General features: G+C 43.2%; 1 protein-coding gene across 1 annotated transcript in view; it reads left to right on the forward strand.

Moving 5' to 3' along the window:
* The window catches only part of LOC121561350 (FERM, ARHGEF and pleckstrin domain-containing protein 1-like), a gene marked incomplete at its 3' end in the record, with an annotated part of 65308 nt that extends 58829 nt beyond the window's left edge, over positions 1-6479 (forward strand). The window contains exons 7-8 of the mRNA XM_045218949.1: positions 223-337; positions 6336-6479. Of these exons, the coding sequence (XP_045074884.1) occupies positions 223-337; positions 6336-6479 (259 nt within the window). The remainder of the gene's footprint in view (positions 1-222; positions 338-6335) is intronic.
* Between the last annotated feature and the right edge of the window lie 12287 nt (positions 6480-18766).

Here is an 18766-nt window from a genome sequence, read left to right on the forward strand (position 1 = left end):
TCCCTCTTCTCCTCTCTCTTCTCCTCTCTCTTCTCCTCTCTCGTCTCTCCTCTCCTCTCTCTTCTCCTCTCTCCTCTCTCTCCTCTCTCCTCTCCTCTCGTCTCGTCTCTCTCCTCTCTCCTGTCTCTCCTATTTTCTGCTCTCTCTCCTATCTTTCTCTCCTATTTTCTGCTCTCTCCTATCTTTCTCTCTCTCTCGGTCTCTCCTCTCTTCTATCCACAGCTGAGATCGGGGACTTTGATGAGGTCCAGAGTTTTCAGCACCTTCTTCACAACAAGTACATACCTGACCAGGACGCCCTGATGGACAAAATCACAGAGTACCACCACAAGCACGTGTGAGTTCCTCTAGCTTCCTTTGGACCCCCTGAGTTCCTCTAGCTTTCTTTGGACCCCCTGAGTTCCTCTAGCTTTCTTTGGACCCCCTGAGTTCCTCTAGCTTTCTTTGGACCCCCTGAGTTCCTCTAGCTTCCTTTGGACCCCCCTGAGTTCCTCTAGCTTTCTTTGGACCCCCTGAGTTCCTCTAGCTTCCTTTGGACCCCCTGAGTTCCTCTAGCTTCCTTTGGACCCCCCTGAGTTCCTCTAGCTTTCTTTGGACCCCCCTGAGTTCCTCTAGCTTCCTTTGGACCCCCCTGCGAAGTTGGAGTTTGGGCCACATACTAAGTGTAGACTACCGATCGCTGTCCATGGTTCTGAAATGGAGACGTCTACGCGGCTGCCTATCGATAGGCTATCAGATGATGTGGTGCTTTGCTTTGCTTTAATGGAGACAAGTCTAACGTTCATGTTTCACGAAGCCATAGGCATACGGTGTCACAATGCTGCTATTTAGAATGCTGGCTGGCGGCAATCATGTATTTACTTGTTCAGTCATTTAAGTGGGAAATTCAAACATTGCAGATTGTAAAATTAATGTTTGATGCAACAGCATACTAATCAGTAACCAATATATAATTTTTTTTATATACAGTGCCTTCGGAAAGTATTCACACCGCTTGACTTTTTCCACATTTTGTTACGTTACAGCCTTATTCTAAAATGGATTAAATATATATATAAAAATGTGCAATATACACACAATACCCCATAATAGGTTTTTAGAAATGTTTGCAAGGATTGTGTTGAAGCACAAGATCTGGGGAAGGGTACCAAAAAATGTCTGCAGCATTGAAGGTCCCCAAGAACAGTGGCCTCCATCATTCTTAAATAGAAGAAGTCTGGAACCACCAAGACTCTTCCTAGAGCTGGCCGCCCGGCCAAACTGAGCAATCAGGGGAGAAGGGCCTTGGTCAGGGATTACAGCCTCAAACGTGTGAGTTACTCTAGATTATAGAATACCATCACAAACATGTGAGTTACTCTACATCACAGAATTCCATCACAAACGTGTGTGAGTTACTCTAGATTATAGAATACCATCACAAACGTGTGAGAGTTACTCTAGATCACAGAATACCATCACAAACGTGTGTGAGTTACTCTAGATTATAGAATACCATCACAAACATGTGAGTTACTCTAGGTCACACTTGATCACAGGATACCATTGCAAACACTGGCGTTGAATCCAGACTACTGTTATTTCCCTCTGAGGGGAGATGGGGGCAGGAGGGGACAGGAAACATAGGACTTCCACCAGGAGAATGGTCTCCTCCTGCCAGCTGAACAAACAGCCAGGGGATTTAGCTGCTGTAGAAGAGGCTTGATGTACATCAGTAACCGGGCCCAGTGTTCTGTAATGAAGGACTGTAGTGTTGTGTCTAGCATCCAGCCAGTGGTCTGTAATGAAGGACTGTAGTGTTGTCTAGCATCCAGCCAGTGGTCTGTAATGAAGGTCTGTAGTGTTGTGTCTAGCATCCAGCCAGTGGTCTGTAATGAAGGACTGTAGTGTTGTGTCTAGCATCCAGCCAGTGGTCTGTAATGAAGGACTGTAGTGTTGTGTCTAGCATCCAGCCCAGTGGTCTGTAATGAAGGTCTGTAGTGTTGTGTCAGCATCCAGCCAGTGGTCTGTAATGAGGACTGTAGTGTTGTGTCTAGCATCCAGCCAGTGGTCTGTAATGAAGGACTGTAGTGTTGTGTCTAGCATCCAGCCAGTGGTCTGTAATGAAGGACTGTAGTGTTGTCTAGCATCCAGCCAGTGTTCTGTAATGAAGGACTGTAGTGTTGTGTCTAGCATCCAGCCAGTGGTCTGTAATGAAGGACTGTAGTGTTGTGTCTAGCATCCAGCCAGTGGTCTGTAATGAAGGACTGTAGTGTTGTCTAGCATCCAGCCAGTGGTCTGTAATGAAGGACTGTAGTGTTGTGTCTAGCATCCAGCCAGTGGTCTGTAATGAAGGACTGTGAGTGTTGTGTCTAGCATCCAGCCAGTGGTCTGTAATGAAGGACTGTAGTGTTGTCTAGCATCCAGCCAGTGGTCTGTAATGAAGGACTGTAGTGTTGTGTCTAGCGTCCCAGCCAGTGGTCTGTAATGAAGGACTGTAGTGTTGTGTCTAGCATCCAGCCAGTGGTCTGTAATGAAGGACTGTAGTGTTGTGTCTAGCATCCAGCCAGTGGTTGTAATGAAGGACTGTAGTGTTGTGTCCAGCATCCAGCCAGTGGTCTGTATAAGACGTAGTGTTGTCTAGATCCAGCCAGTGTTCTGTAATGAAGGACTGTAGTGTTGTGTCTAGCATCCAGCCAGTGGTCTGTAATGAAGGACTGTAGTGTTGTGTCTAGCATCCAGCCAGTGGTCTGTAATGAAGGACTGTAGTGTTGTGTCTAGCATCCAGCCAGTGGTCTGTAATGAAGGACTGTAGTGTTGTGTCTAGCATCCAGCCAGTGGTCTGTAATGAAGGACTGTAGTGTTGTGTCTAGCATCCAGCCAGTGGTCTGTAATGAAGGACTGTAGTGTTGTGTCTAGCATCCAGCCCGTGGTCTGTATGAAGGACTGTAGTGTTGTGTCTAGCATCCAGCCAGTGGTCTGTAATGAAGGACTGTAGTGTTGTCTAGCATCCAGCCAGTGGTCTGTAATGAAGGACTGTAGTGTTGTGTCTAGCATCCAGCCAGTGGTCTGTAATGAAGGACTGTAGTGTTGTGTCTAGCATCCAGCCAGTGGTCTGTAATGAAGGACTGTAGTGTTGTGTCTAGCATCCAGCCAGTGGTCTGTAATGAGGGACTGTAGTGTTGTGTCTAGCATCCAGCCAGTGGTCTGTAATGAAGGACTGTAGTGTTGTGTCTAGCATCCAGCCAGTGGTCTGTAATGAAGGACTGTAGTGTTATGTCTAGCATCCAGCCAGTGGTCTGTAATGAAGGACTGTAGTGTATGTGTCTAGCATCCAGCCAGTGGTCTGTAATGAAGGACTGTAGTGTTGTGTCTAGCATCCAGCCAGTGGTCTGTAATGAAGGACTGTAGTGTTGTCTAGCATCCAGCCAGTGGTCTGTAATGAAGGACTGTAGTGTTGTGTCTAGCATCCAGCCAGTGGTCTGTAATGAAGGACTGTAGTGTTGTGTCTAGCATCCAGCCAGTGGTCTGTAATGAAGGACTGTAGTGTTGTGTCCAGCATCCAGCCAGTGGTCTGTAATGAAGGACTGTAGTGTTGTGTCTAGCATCCAGCCAGTGGTCTGTAATGAAGGACTGTAGTGTTGTCTAGCATCCAGCCAGTGGTCTGTAATGAAGGACTGTAGTGTTGTCTAGCATCCAGCCAGTGTTCTGTAATGAAGGACTGTAGTGTTGTGTCTAGCATCCAGCCAGTGGTCTGTAATGAAGGACTGTAGTGTTGTGTCTAGCATCCAGCCAGTGGTCTGTAATGAAGGACTGTAGTGTTGTGTCTAGCATCCAGCCAGTAGTCTGTAATGAAGGACTGTAGTGTTGTGTCTAGCATCCAGCCAGTGGTCTGTAATGAAGGACTGTAGTGTTGTGTCTAGCATCCAGCCAGTGGTCTGTAATGAAGGACTGTAGTGTTGTGTCTAGCATCCAGCCAGTGGTCTGTAATGAAGGACTGTAGTGTTGTGTCTAGCATCCAGCCAGTGGTCTGTAATGAAGGACTGTAGTGTTGTGTCTAGCATCCAGCCAGTGGTCTGTAATGAAGGACTGTAGTGTCGTGTCTAGCATCCAGCCAGTGTCAGAACAGTGAAGGAAAGTTGTTAATCTGACAGGCTAGGCAATGCCTCTATCACTGCTCCCGTGGAGATGGTTAGAGATGGTTATCCATAACCCTCCTCTTGGCGTCCTGCCTTCCAGCCTTCCATGGAAAACTATTCTGGGACTGATGGAACAAGACTGTCCCTGTCCTTCCTTTCCCAGAATTCCAGCAGAGATAACTCATCCATTCCTTGGGTGTGTTCCAGGACCACTTCCTCCCTGTCTTCCTCCCAGGACCTCTATCTCCCTGCCTCTCCTCCCCAGAGATGGACACCAGAATGCTGAGTATATCCTAGGAGTCCTGGGCTTTGTGTTCCCCCACCACAGACCTCCCCAGAAGGACCCAGATGCTGAGTATCTCCTAGGAGTCCCTGGGCTTTCGTGTTCCTATCCAGACCTCCCCCAGAGGGACACCAGAATGCTGAGTATATCCTCGGGTCCTGGGCTTGTGTTCCCTCCTCAGACCTCCCCAGAGAGGGACACCAGAATGCTGAGTATATCCTAGGAGTCCTGGGCCCTAGTGTTCCCTAACCACAGACCTCCCCAGAGATGGACACCAGAATGCTGGTATATCCTGAGTCCTAGGCTTTAGTGTTCCCTAACCACAGACCTCCCCAGAGAGGGACACCAGAATGCTGAGTATATCCTAGGAGTCCTAGGCTTTAGTGTTCCCTAACCACAGACCTCCCCAGAGAGGGACACCAGAATGCTGAGTATATCCTAGGAGTCCTAGGCTTTAGTGTTCCCTAACCACAGACCTCCCCAGAGATGGACACCAGAATGCTGAGTATATCCTAGGAGTCCTAGGCTTTAGTGTTCCCTAACCACAGACCTCCCCCAGAGAGGACACCAGAATGCTGAGTATATCCTAGGAGTCCTAGGCTTTAGTGTTCCCTAACCACAGACCTCCCCAGAGAGGGACACCAGAATGCTGAGTATATCCTAGGAGTCCTAGGCTTTAGTGTTCCCTAACCACAGATCTAGGATCAGTCCCAACCTTAACCATCAGCTGGATGACAAAAGATCTCTGGGGAAGGGGCAACTTCCACCATCGTCTATGGCAGGTTACTTTATTTATTTTACTCACTCTGCCCCCTCCACCCTCTCTTTCTGCCCTACCAACCCCCTCTACCCCCTCCACCCTCTCTGTCTGCCCTACCAACCCCTCCACCCTCTCTGTCTGCCCTACCAACCCCCTCTACCCCCTCCACCCTCTCTGTTTCCCCTACCAACCCCCTCTACCCCCTCCACCCTCTCTGTCTGCCCTACCCCTACCCCCTCCACCCTCTCTGTCTGCCAAACCCAGCCCCTCTCCACCCCCAAACCAACCGCTGCCCCTCAGGGAGATCAGCCAGCCCAGAGCAGAGCAGGAAATATGGAAGTGTCTAATTCAGGCCACTTACAGGAAACAGGAAACTATTTCCACTCAACAGATTTAGAAAGTCAAACTCTCCGAGTAGGTGGGCGGGTGGCAATATATTAGCCTTAAAAAATGGACATGGATTCTATCCGTTTACATTTACATTTTACATTTTAGTCATTTAGCAGACGCTCTTATCCAGAGGGACTTACAGTTAGTTAGTGCATACATTTATATTTTCTTACTGGCCCCCGTGGGAAACGAAACCCACAACCCTGAGCGTTGCAAACGCTATGCTCTACCAACTGAGCTACATCCCTGTCGGCCATTCCCTCCCCTACCCTGGACGACGCTGGGCCAATTGTGCGCCGCCCCACGGGGGGCGGGAGACCACTGCGCCACGGGAGGCTATTCGTTTATGATGTTCTATTTGTTTTATGTACATGGATTATATTAGTTTTATATACATGGATTCTATTAGTTTAATTTTTTGTTTCTTTGGGGGGTAGATCAGCTTTAATAATGCAGATAGATTCTAACTTCCATCAATGTAATTATCTGCATCACTTCCAATCCCCCATTTGTTTTTTTTCTCGCAAATATATATAAACATACATACATATACAGTTGAAGTGGGAAGTTTACATACACCTTAGCCAAATACATTTAAACTGTATTTTATACATGATTGTGATGTGTCCTCAGGGGCCAGTGATCAGATTTACCCAACCAAGGGTGTAGGTCGCACCGAATTAGTCAACATCTTTTGATGACAATTCTACAGATGAAACACTGGAAATAGTCAAACGTAACGTTAAACTTCTAAAGCGTTGGTATGTGTCCTGTGTGTCCCCAGAGGCCAGACGCGCGAATCAGACTATCAGCTGTTGGAGATCGCCCTGGGTTGGAGATGTACGGAGTCAGACTGCACCCTGCTAAGGACCGAGAGGGGATCCAGCTCAGTCTGGCAGTGTCCCATACCGGGGTGCTGGTGTTTCAGGTACCTCAGGGTTATATATATATATATATCCACCAGGGACATGGGAGTAATGCTGTCGTTAGGATACCTCAGGGTTATATATATATATATATACCAGACATTTAACCACCAGGGACATGGGAGTAATGCTGTCGCTTAGGATACCTCAGGGTTATATATATATATATGCACCAGATATTTAACCACCAGGGACATGGGAGTAATGCTGTCGTTAGGGTACCTCAGGGTATATATATATATATATATATATGCACCAGACATTTAACCACCAGGGGACATGGGAGTAATGCTGTCGATGGGATACCTCAGGGTTATATATATATATATGCACCAGACATTTAACCACCAGGGACATGGGAGTAATGCTGTCGTTAGGATACCTCAGGGTTTATATATATATATATGCACCAGATATTTAACCACCAGGGACATGGGAGTAATGCTGTCGTGAGGATACCTCAGGGTTATATATATATATACCCACCAGAGACATGGGAGTAACGCTGTCGTTAGGATACCTCAGGGTTATATATATATATATCCACCAGACATTTAACCACCAGGGACATGGGAGTAATGCTGTCGTTAGGATACCTCAGGGTTATATATATATATATACCAGACATTTTAACCACCAGGACATGGGAGTAATGCTGTCGTTAGGAGTACCTCAGGGTTATATATATATATTCACCAGACATTTAACCACCAGGGACATGGAGTAATGCTTTTGTCGTGAGGATACCTCAGGGTTATATATATATATATCCACCAGATTAGGACATGGGAGTAATGCTGTCGTGAGGATACCTCAGGGTTATATATATATATATCCACCAGACATTTAACCACCAGGGACATGGGAGTAATGCTGTCGTTAGGATACCTCAGGGTTATATATATATATATGCACAGATATTTAACCACCAGGGACATGGGAGTAATGCTGTCGTTAGGATACCTCAGGGTTATATATATATATATATATCCACCAGATATTTAACCACCAGGGACATGGGAGTAATGCTGTCGTTAGGGTACCTCAGGGGTTATATATATTATATATATATATGCACCAGACATTTAACCACCAGGGACATGGGAGTAATGCTGTCGTTAGGGTACCTCAGGGTTATATATATATATATATATATGCCCAGACATTTAACCACCAGGGACATGGGAGTAATGCTGTCGTTAGGGACCTCAGGGTATATATATATATATATATGCACCAGACATTTAACCACCAGGGACATGGGAGTAATGCTGTCGTTAGGGTACCTCAGGGTTATATATATATATATATATATGCACCAGACATTTAACCACCAGGGACATGGGAGTAATGCTGTCGTTAGGGTACTCAGGGTTTATATATATATATATATGCACCAGATATTTAACCACCAGGGACATGGGAGTAATGCTGTCGTTAGGGTACCTCAGGGTTATATATATATATATATATATCCACCCAGATATTTAACCACCAGGGACATGGGAGTAATGCTGTCGTTAGGGTACCTCGGGTTATATATATATATATATATATGCACCAGACATTTAACCACCAGGGACATGGGAGTAATGCTGTCGTTAGGGTACCTCAGGTTATATATATATATATATCCCCAGATATTTAACCACCAGGGACATGGGAGTACGCTGTCGTTGGACCTCAGGGTATATATATATATATATATGCCAGACATTTAACCACCAGGGACATGGGAGTAATGCTGTCGTTAGGAGTACCTCAGGGTTATATATATATATATCCACCAGACATTTAACCACCAGGGACATGGGAGTAATGCTGTCGTTAGGGTACCTCGGGTTTAATATATATATATATATCCACCAGATATTTAACCACCAGGGACATGGGAGTAATGCTGTCGTTAGGGTACCTCGGGGTTATATATATATATATATACACCAGACATTTAACCACCAGGGACATGGGAGTAATGCTGTCGTTAGGGACCTCAGGGTTATATATATATATATATATCCACCAGATATTTAACCACCAGGGACATGGGAGTAATGCTGTCGTTAGGATACCTCAGGGTTATATATATATATATATATGCACCAGACATTTAACCACCAGGGACATGGGAGTAATGCTGTCGTTAGGATACCTCAGGGTAATATAATATATATATATATATCCACCAGATATTTAACCACCAGGGACATGGGAGTAATGCTGTCGTTAGGAATATATATATATATATATGCACCAGACATTTAACCACCAGGGACATGGGAGTAATGCTGTCGTTAGGATACCTCAGGGTTATATATATATATATATATCCACCAGATATTTAACCACCAGGGACATGGGAGTAATGCTGTCGTTAGGATACCTCAGGGTTATATATATATATATATATGCACCAGATATTTAACCACCAGGGACATGGGAGTAATGCTGTCGTTAGGGTACCTCAGGGTATATATATATATATATCCACCAGACATTTAACCACCAGGGACATGGGAGTAACGCTGTCCTTAGGAGACCTCAGGGTTATATATATATATATCCACCAGACATTTAACCACCAGGGACATGGGAGTAATGCTGTCGTTAGGAGACCTCAGGGTATATATATATATATATCCACCAGATATTTAACCACCAGGGACATGGGAGTAATGCTGTCCTTAGGGAGACCTCAGGGTTATATATATATATATATGCACAGACATTTAACCACCAGGGACATGGGAGTAATGCTGTCGTTAGGATACCTCAGGTTATATATATATATATGCACCAGACATTTAACCACCAGGGACATGGGAGTAACGCTGTCCTTAGAGACCTCAGGGTTATATATATATATATGCACCAGACATTTAACCACCAGGGACATGGGAGTAATGCTGTCCTTAGGAGACCTCAGGGTTATATATATATATATCACCAGACATTTAACCACCAGGGACATGGGAGTAATGCTGTCGTTAGGATACCTCAGGGTTATATATATATATATGCACCAGACATTTAACCACCAGGGACATGGAGTAAGTGCTGTCGTTAGGAGACCTCAGGGTATATATATATATGCACAGACATTTAACCACCAGGGACATGGGAGTAATGCTGTCGTTGGAGACCTCAGGGTAATATATATATATATATATGCACCAGACATTTAACCACCAGGGACATGGGAGTAATGCTGTCGTTAGGGTACCTCAGGGGTTATATATATATATATATATATGCACCAGACATTTAACCACCAGGGACATGGGAGTAATGCTGTCGTTAGGATACCTCAGGGTTATATATATATATATAACCACCAGACATTTAACCACCAGGGACATGGGAGTAATGCTGTCGTTAGGAGACCTCAGGGTTATATATATATATCCACCAGACATTTAACCACCAGGGACATGGGAGTAATGCTGTCCTTAGGAGACCTCAGGGTTATAATATATATATATATATGCACCAGATATTTAACCACCAGGGACATGGGAGTAATGCTGTCGTTAGGGTACCTCAGGGTTATTATATATATATATATGCACCAGACATTTAACCACCAGGGACATGGGAGTAATGCTGTCGTTAGGATACCTCAGGGTTATATATATATATATATATGCACCAGACATTTAACCACCAGGGGACATGGGAATAATGCTGTCCTTAGGAGACCTCAGGGTTATATATATATAGTATCCACCAGACATTTAACCACCAGGGACATGGGAGTAATGCTGTCGTTAGGAGACCTCAGGGTTATATATATATATATATGCACCAGACATTTAACCACCAGGGACATGGGAGTAATGCTGTCCTTAGGAGACCTCAGGGTTATATATATATATATGCACCAGACATTTAACCACCAGGGACATGGGAGTAATGCTGTCGTTAGGATACCTCAGGGTTATATATATATATATATATGCACCAGACATTTAACCACCAGGGACATGGGAGTAATGCTGTCGTTAGGAGACCTCAGGGTTATATATATATATGCACCAGACATTTAACCACCAGGGACATGGGAGTAATGCTGTCCTTAGGATACCTCAGGGTTATATATATATATATATATGCACCAGATATTTAACCACCAGGGACATGGGAATAATGCTGTCGTTAGGAGACCTCAGGGTTATATATATATATATATATGCACCAGACATTTAACCACCAGGGACATGGGAGTAATGCTGTCGTTAGGATACCTCAGGGTTATATATATATATATATATGCACCAGACATTTAACCACCAGGGACATGGGAGTAATCGCTGTCGTTAGGAGACCTCAGGGTTATATATATATGCACCAGACATTTAACCACCAGGGACATGGGAGTAATGCTGTCGTTAGGAGACCTCAGGGTATATATATATATACACCAGATATTTAACCACCAGGGACATGGGAGTAATGCTGTCGTTAGGATACCTCAGGGTTATATATATATATATGCACCAGACATTTAACCACCAGGGACATGGGAGTAATGCTGTCGTTAGGATACCTCAGGGTTATATATATATATATTATGCACCAGACATTTAACCACCAGGGACATGGGAGTAATGCTGTCGTTAGGAGACCTCAGGGTTATATATATATGCACCAGACATTTAACCACCAGGGACATGGGAGTAATGCTGTCGTTAGGATACCTCAGGGTTATATATATATATATATATGCACCAGATATTTAACCACCAGGGACATGGGAGTAATGCTGTCGTTAGGATACCTCAGGGTTTTATATATATATATATGCACCAGATATTTAACCACCAGGGACATGGGAGTAATGCTGTCGTTAGGATACCTCAGGGTTATATATATATATATATCCACCAGACATTTAACCACCAGGGACATGGGAGTAATGCTGTCGTTAGGGTACCTCAGGGTTATATATATATATATATGCACCAGACATTTAACCACCAGGGACATGGGAGTAATGCTGTCGTTAGGAGTACCTCAGGGTTATATATATATATATATGCACCAGACATTTTAACCACCAGGGACATGGGAGTAATGCTGTCGTTAGGATACCTCAGGGTTGTTATATATATATATATGCACCAGACATTTAACCACCAGGGACATGGGAGTAACGCTGTCGTTAGGGTACCTCAGGGTTTATATATATATATATGCACCAGACATTTAACCACCAGGGACATGGGAGTAATGCTGTCGTTAGGATACCTCAGGGTTATATATATATATATATATGCACCAGATATTTAACCACCAGGGACATGGGAGTAATGCTGTCGTTAGGATACCTCAGGGTTATATATATAACCAGACATTTAACCACCAGGATGGGAGTAATGCTGTCGTTGGGAACCTCAGGGTTATATATATATATATGCACCAGACATTTAACCACCAGGGACATGGGAGTAATGCTGTCGTTAGGAGACCTCAGGGTTATATATATATATGCACCAGACATTTAACCACCAGGGACATGGGAGTAATGCTGTCGTTAGGAGACCTCAGGGTTATATATATATATATATATGCACCAGACATTTAACCACCAGGGACATGGGAGTAATGCTGTCCTTAGGATACCTCAGGGTTATATATATATATATATATGCACCAGACATTTAACCACCAGGGACATGGGAGTAATGCTGTCGTTAGGAGACCTCAGGGGTTTATATATATATGCACCAGACATTTAACCACCAGGGACATGGGAGTAATGCTGTCGTTAGGAGACCTCAGGGTTTATATATATATATATATGCACCAGACATTTAACCACCAGGGACATGGGAGTAATGCTGTCGTTAGGATACCTCAGGGTTATATATATATATATGCACCAGACATTTAACCACCAGGGACATGGGAGTAATGCTGTCGTTAGGATACCTCAGGGTTATATATATATATATATATATGCACCAGATATTTAACCACCAGGGACATGGGAGTAATGCTGTCGTTAGGAGACCTCAGGGTATATATATATATATGCACCAGACATTTAACCACCAGGGACATGGGAGTAATGCTGTCGTTAGGATACCTCAGGGTTATATATATATATATATATGCACCAGATATTTAACCACCAGGGACATGGGAGTAATGCTGTCGTTAGGATACCTCAGGGTTATATATATATATATATATGCACCAGATATTTAACCACCAGGGACATGGGAGTAATGCTGTCGTTAGGGTACCTCAGGGTTATATATATATATATGCACCAGACATTTAACCACCAGGGACATGGGAGTAATGCTGTCGTTAGGAGACCTCAGGGTTATATATATATATATACACCAGACATTTAACCACCAGGGACATGGGAGTAATGCTGTCGTTAGGAGACCTCAGGGGTATATATATATATATATATGCACCAGATATTTAACCACCAGGGACATGGGAGTAATGCTGTCCTTAGGAATACCTCAGGGTTATATATATATATATGCACCAGACATTTAACCACCAGGGACATGGGAGTAATGCTGTCCTTAGGAGACCTCAGGGTTATATATATATATATCCACCAGACATTTAACCACCAGGGACATGGGAGTAATCGCTGTCCTTAGGATACCTCAGGGTTATTATATATATATGTATCCACCAGACATTTAACCACCAGGGACATGGGAGTAATGCTGTCGTTAGGAGACCTCAGGGTTATATATATATATATGCACCAGATATTTAACCACCAGGGACATGGGAGTAATGCTGTCGTTAGGATACCTCAGGGTTATATATATATATATCCACCAGATATTTAACCACCAGGGACATGGGAGTAGTGTCGTGAGGATACCTCAGGGTTATATATATATCACCAGACATTTAACCACCAGGGACATGGGAGTAATGTGTCGTTAGGGTACCTCAGGGTTATTATATATATATATATGCACCAGATATTTAACCACCAGGGACATGGGAGTAATGCTGTCGTTAGGAGACCTCAGGGTATATATATATATATCCACCAGATATTTAACCACCAGGGACATGGGAGTAATGCTGTCGTTAGGAGACCTCAGGGTTATATATATATATATATATGCACCAGACATTTAACCACCAGGGACATGGGAGTAATGCTGTCGTTAGGAGACCTCAGGGTTATATATATATATATATATGCACAGATATTTAACCACCAGGGACATGGGAGTAATGCTGTCGTTAGGATACCTCAGGGTTATATATATATATATATATGCACCAGATATTTAACCACCAGGGACATGGGAGTAATGCTGTCGTTAGGAGACCTCAGGGTATATATATATATATATATATCCACCAGATATTTAACCACCAGGGACATGGGAGTAATGCTGTCGTTAGGAGACCTCAGGGTTAAATATATATATATATGCACCAGACATTTAACCACCAGGGACATGGGAGTAATGCTGTCGTTAGGGTACCTCGGGGTTTTATATATATATATATATATGCACCAGATATTTAACCACCAGGGACATGGGAGTAATGCTGTCGTTAGGAGACCTCAGGGTTATATATATATATATGCACCAGACATTTAACCACCAGGGACATGGGAGTAATGCTGTCGTTAGGATACCTCGGGGTTATATATATACAGTGGGGAAAGTATTTAGTCAGCCACCAATTGTTGCAACTTCTCCCACTCTAAAAAGATGAGAGGCCTGTAATATTCATCATAGGCAATACGACAACTATGACAGACAAAATGAGAAAAAAAAAAACAGAAAAAATCGAATCACATTGTAGGATTTTTAATGAATTTATTTGCAAAATTATGGTGGAAAATAAGATGTTGGTCAATAACAAAAGTTTCTCAATATTTTGTTATATACCCTTTGTTGGCAATGACACAGGTCAAATGTTTTCTGAAGTCTTCTCAAAGGGGTTTTCACACACTGTTGTGGTATTTTGGCCCATTCCTCCATGCAGATCTCCTCTAGAGCAGTGGTTTTGGGGCTGTCCCTGGGCAACACAGACTTTCCAACTCCATCCAAAGATTGTATATGGGGGTTGAGATCTGGAGACTCACAGCTTATCCCAGGACATGGGAGTAATGCTGTCGTGAAAGCCACTCCTTAAAGATCCGGGCGGTGTGTTTGAGATCATTGGTCTGCTGAAAGACCCAGCCCACGTTTCATCTTCCTAATGCCCCTTGCTGATGGAAGGCTAAGTTTTCACTCAAAATCCTTAACGATACACTTGGCCCCATTCATTCTTTCCTTTGGACGGATCAGTCGTCCTTGGTCCCTTTGCAGAAAAACAGCCCCAAAGCATGATGTTTCCACCCCCATGCTTCACAGTGGAGGTATGGTGTTCTTTGGATGCAACTCAGCATTCTTCTGTCCTCCAAATACACGGAGTTGAGTTTTTCCAAAAAGTTCCTATTTTGGTTTCATCTGACCATATGACATTCTCCCAATCCTCTTCTGGATCATCCAAATGCACTCCTAGCAAACTTCAGACGGGCCTGGACATGTACTGGCTTACAGGGGAGAGATCGTATGGCCAGGATTTGAGTCCCTGGCGGCGTAGTGTGTTACTGATGGTAAGAGGCTTTGTTACTTGGTCCCAGCTCTGAGGTCATTTACTAGGGTCCCCCGTGTGGTTTCTGGGATTTTTGCTCACCGTTCTTGTGATCATTTTGACCCACGGGGTGAGATCTTGCAGTGGAGCCCAGATCAAGGGATATCAGTGGTCTTGCATGTCTTCCATTTCCTAATAATTGCTCCCACAGTTGATTTCTTCAAACCAAGCTGCTTACCTATGCAGATTCAAGTCTTCCCAGCCTGGGTGCAGGTCTGGCAATTTTGTTTCTGGTGTCCTTTCACAGCTCTTTGGTCTTGGCCATAGTTGAGTTTGGAGTGACTGTTTGAGGTTGTGGACAGGTGTCTTTTATACTGATAACAAGTTCAACAGGTGCCATTAATACAGGTAACGAGTGGAGGACAGAGGAGCCTCTTAAAGAAGAAGTTACAGGTCTGTGATTGCCAGAAATCTTGCTTGTTTGTAGGTGACCAAATACTTATTTTCTCCACCATAATTTGCAATAAATTCATTAAAAAATCCTACAATGTGATTTTTCTGGATTTTTCCCCTCAATTTGTCTGTCATAGTTGACGTGTACCTATGATGAAAATTACAGGCCTCTCATCTTTTTAAGTGGGAGAACTTTTTGCAAGTTGGCTGACTAAATACTTTTTTTTTCCCCACTGTATATATATGCACCAGATATTTAACCACCAGGGACATGGGAGTAATGCTGTCGTTAGGATACCTCAGGTATTATATATATATATGCACCAGACATTTAACCACCAGGGACATGGGGTAATGCTGTCCTTAGGAGACCTCAGGGTTATATATATATATCCACCAGACATTTAACCACCAGGGACATGGGAGTAATGCTGTCGCGTTAGGAGACCTCAGGGTAATATATATATATATATCCACCAGACATTTAACCACCAGGGACATGGGAGTAATGCTGTCCTTAGGAGACCTCAGGGTTTTATATATATATATATCCACCAGACATTTAACCACCAGGGACATGGGAGTAATGCTGTCCTTAGGGTACCTCAGGGTTTTATATATATATATATCCACCAGACATTTAACCACCAGGGACATGGGAGTAATGCTGTCCTTAGGAGTACCTCAGGGTTATATATATATATATATATGCACCAGATATTTAACCACCAGGGACATGGGAGTAATGCTGTCTTAGGAGACCTCAGGGTTTATATATATATATACATATCACCAGACATTTAACCACCAGGGACATGGGAGTAATGCTGTCGTTAGGATACCTCAGGGTATATAATATATATATATGCACCAGACATTTAACCACCAGGGACATGGGAGTAATGCTGTCGTTAGGATACCTCAGGGTATATATAATATATATATATATATGCACCAGACATTTAACCACCAGGGACATGGGAGTAATGCTGTCGTTAGGAGACCTCAGGGTTATATATATGCACCAGACATTTAACCACCAGGGACATGGGAGTAATGCTGTCGTTAGAGATACCTCAGGGTTATATATATATATATATTATGCACCAGACATTTAACCACCAGGGACATGGGAGTAATGCTGTCGTTAGGAGACCTCAGGGTTATATTATATATATCCACCAGACATTTAACCACCAGGGACATGGGAGTAACGCTGTCGTAGGAGACCTCAGGGTTATATATATATGCACCAGACATTTAACCACCAGGGACATGGGAGTAATGCTGTCGTTAGGATACCTCAGGGTTATATATATATCCACCAGACATTTAACCACCAGGGACATGGGAGTAATGCTGTCGTTAGGATACCTCAGGTTTATTTATATATATATGCACCAGACATTTAACCACCAGGGACATGGGAGTAATGCTGTCCTTAGGATACCTCAGGGTTATATATATATATATATATATCCACCAGACATTTAACCACCAGGGGACATGGGGAGTAACGCTGTCGTGAGGATACCTCAGGGTTATATATATATATATATATATATATATGCATTTTTCTGGATTTTTTGTTCTTATTCTGTCTCTCACTGTTCAAATAAACCTACCATTAAAATTATAGACTGATAATGTCTTTGTCAGTGGGCAAAGGCACAAAATCAGCAGGGGATCAAATACTTTTTCCTCACTGTATAGTGTACATATCTATTTTGAAACGGTTATTTATTTTATTTTATTTTTTATTTAACCTTTATTTAACCAGGTAAGAAGCCAGTTGAGAACAAGTTCTCATTTACAAACGCGACCTGGCCAAGATAAAGCAAAGCAGTGCGATAAAAACAACAACAACAGAGTTTTATATATTAAACAAAACATAAAGTCAACAACACAATAGATGGTTATTTTATTTTCCTCCATAACAGCAGGTTACATGGTTATAGGCCTTGGGGCCCACTATCACCCATAGGATATTACAACACTTTGGAATGATAACAGCAGGTTACATGGTTATAGGCCCTGGGCCCACTATCACCCATAGAAGATATTGCAACACTTTGGAATGATAACAGCAGGTTACATGGTTATAGGCCCTGGGCCCACTATCACCCATAGGATATTACAACACTTTGGAATGATAACAGTAGGTTACATGGTTATAGGCCCTGGGCCCACTATCACCCATAGGATATTACAACACTTTGGAATGATAACAGCAGGTTACATGGTTATAGGCCCTGGGTCCACTATCACCCATAGGATATTACAACACTTTGGAATGATAACAGCAGGTTACATGGTTATAGGCCCTGGGCCCACTATCACCCATAGGATATTACAACACTTTGGAATGATAACAGCAGGTTACATGGTTATAGGCCCTGGGCCCACTATCACCCATAGGATATTACAACACTTTGGAATGATAACAGCAGGTTACATGGTTATAGGCCCTGGGCCCACTATCAGCCATAGGATATTACAACACTTTGGAATGATAACAGCAGGTTACATGGTTATAGGCCCTGGGCCCACTATCACCCATAGGATATTACAACACTTTGGAATGATAACAGCAGGTTACGATGGTTATAGGCCCTGGGCCCACTATCACCCATAGGATATTACAACACTTTGGAATGATAACAGTAGGTTACATGGTTATAGGCCCTGGGCCCACTATCACCCATAGGATATTATAACACTTTGGAATGATAACAGCAGGTTACATGGTTATAGGCCCTGGGCCCACTATCACCCATAGGATATTACAACACTTTGGAATGATAACAGTAGGTTACATGGTTATAGGCCCTGGGCCCACTATCACCCATAGGATATTACAACACTTTGGAATGATAACAGCAGGTTACATGGTTATAGGCCCTGGGCCCACTATCACCCATAGGATATTACAATACTTTGGAATGATAACAGCAGGTTACATGGTTATAGGCCCTGGGCCCACTATCACCCATAGGATATTACAACACTTTGGAATGACCCAAACTGCTTCTTTCTGATTGGAGCTTGGAGCTGTCCACCGGGCAGGGCTCATAGAGAGCTTATGTTCACGAACATGATAAACCTATGCCCGAAGACCAGAACAAACCAAAACATCACAAACTATTGGCATGATATATGCAGAAACTGTTCCCAACTGTTTGGAAGCATGCGGACGCCTTATGTAGAGCTGTTCAGGAGGACACGGCAAGAACCTAGTGTTGTTATA

Source organism: Coregonus clupeaformis, unplaced genomic scaffold, assembly GCF_020615455.1.
Source record: "Coregonus clupeaformis isolate EN_2021a unplaced genomic scaffold, ASM2061545v1 scaf1926, whole genome shotgun sequence".
Taxonomy (NCBI): domain Eukaryota; kingdom Metazoa; phylum Chordata; class Actinopteri; order Salmoniformes; family Salmonidae; genus Coregonus; species Coregonus clupeaformis.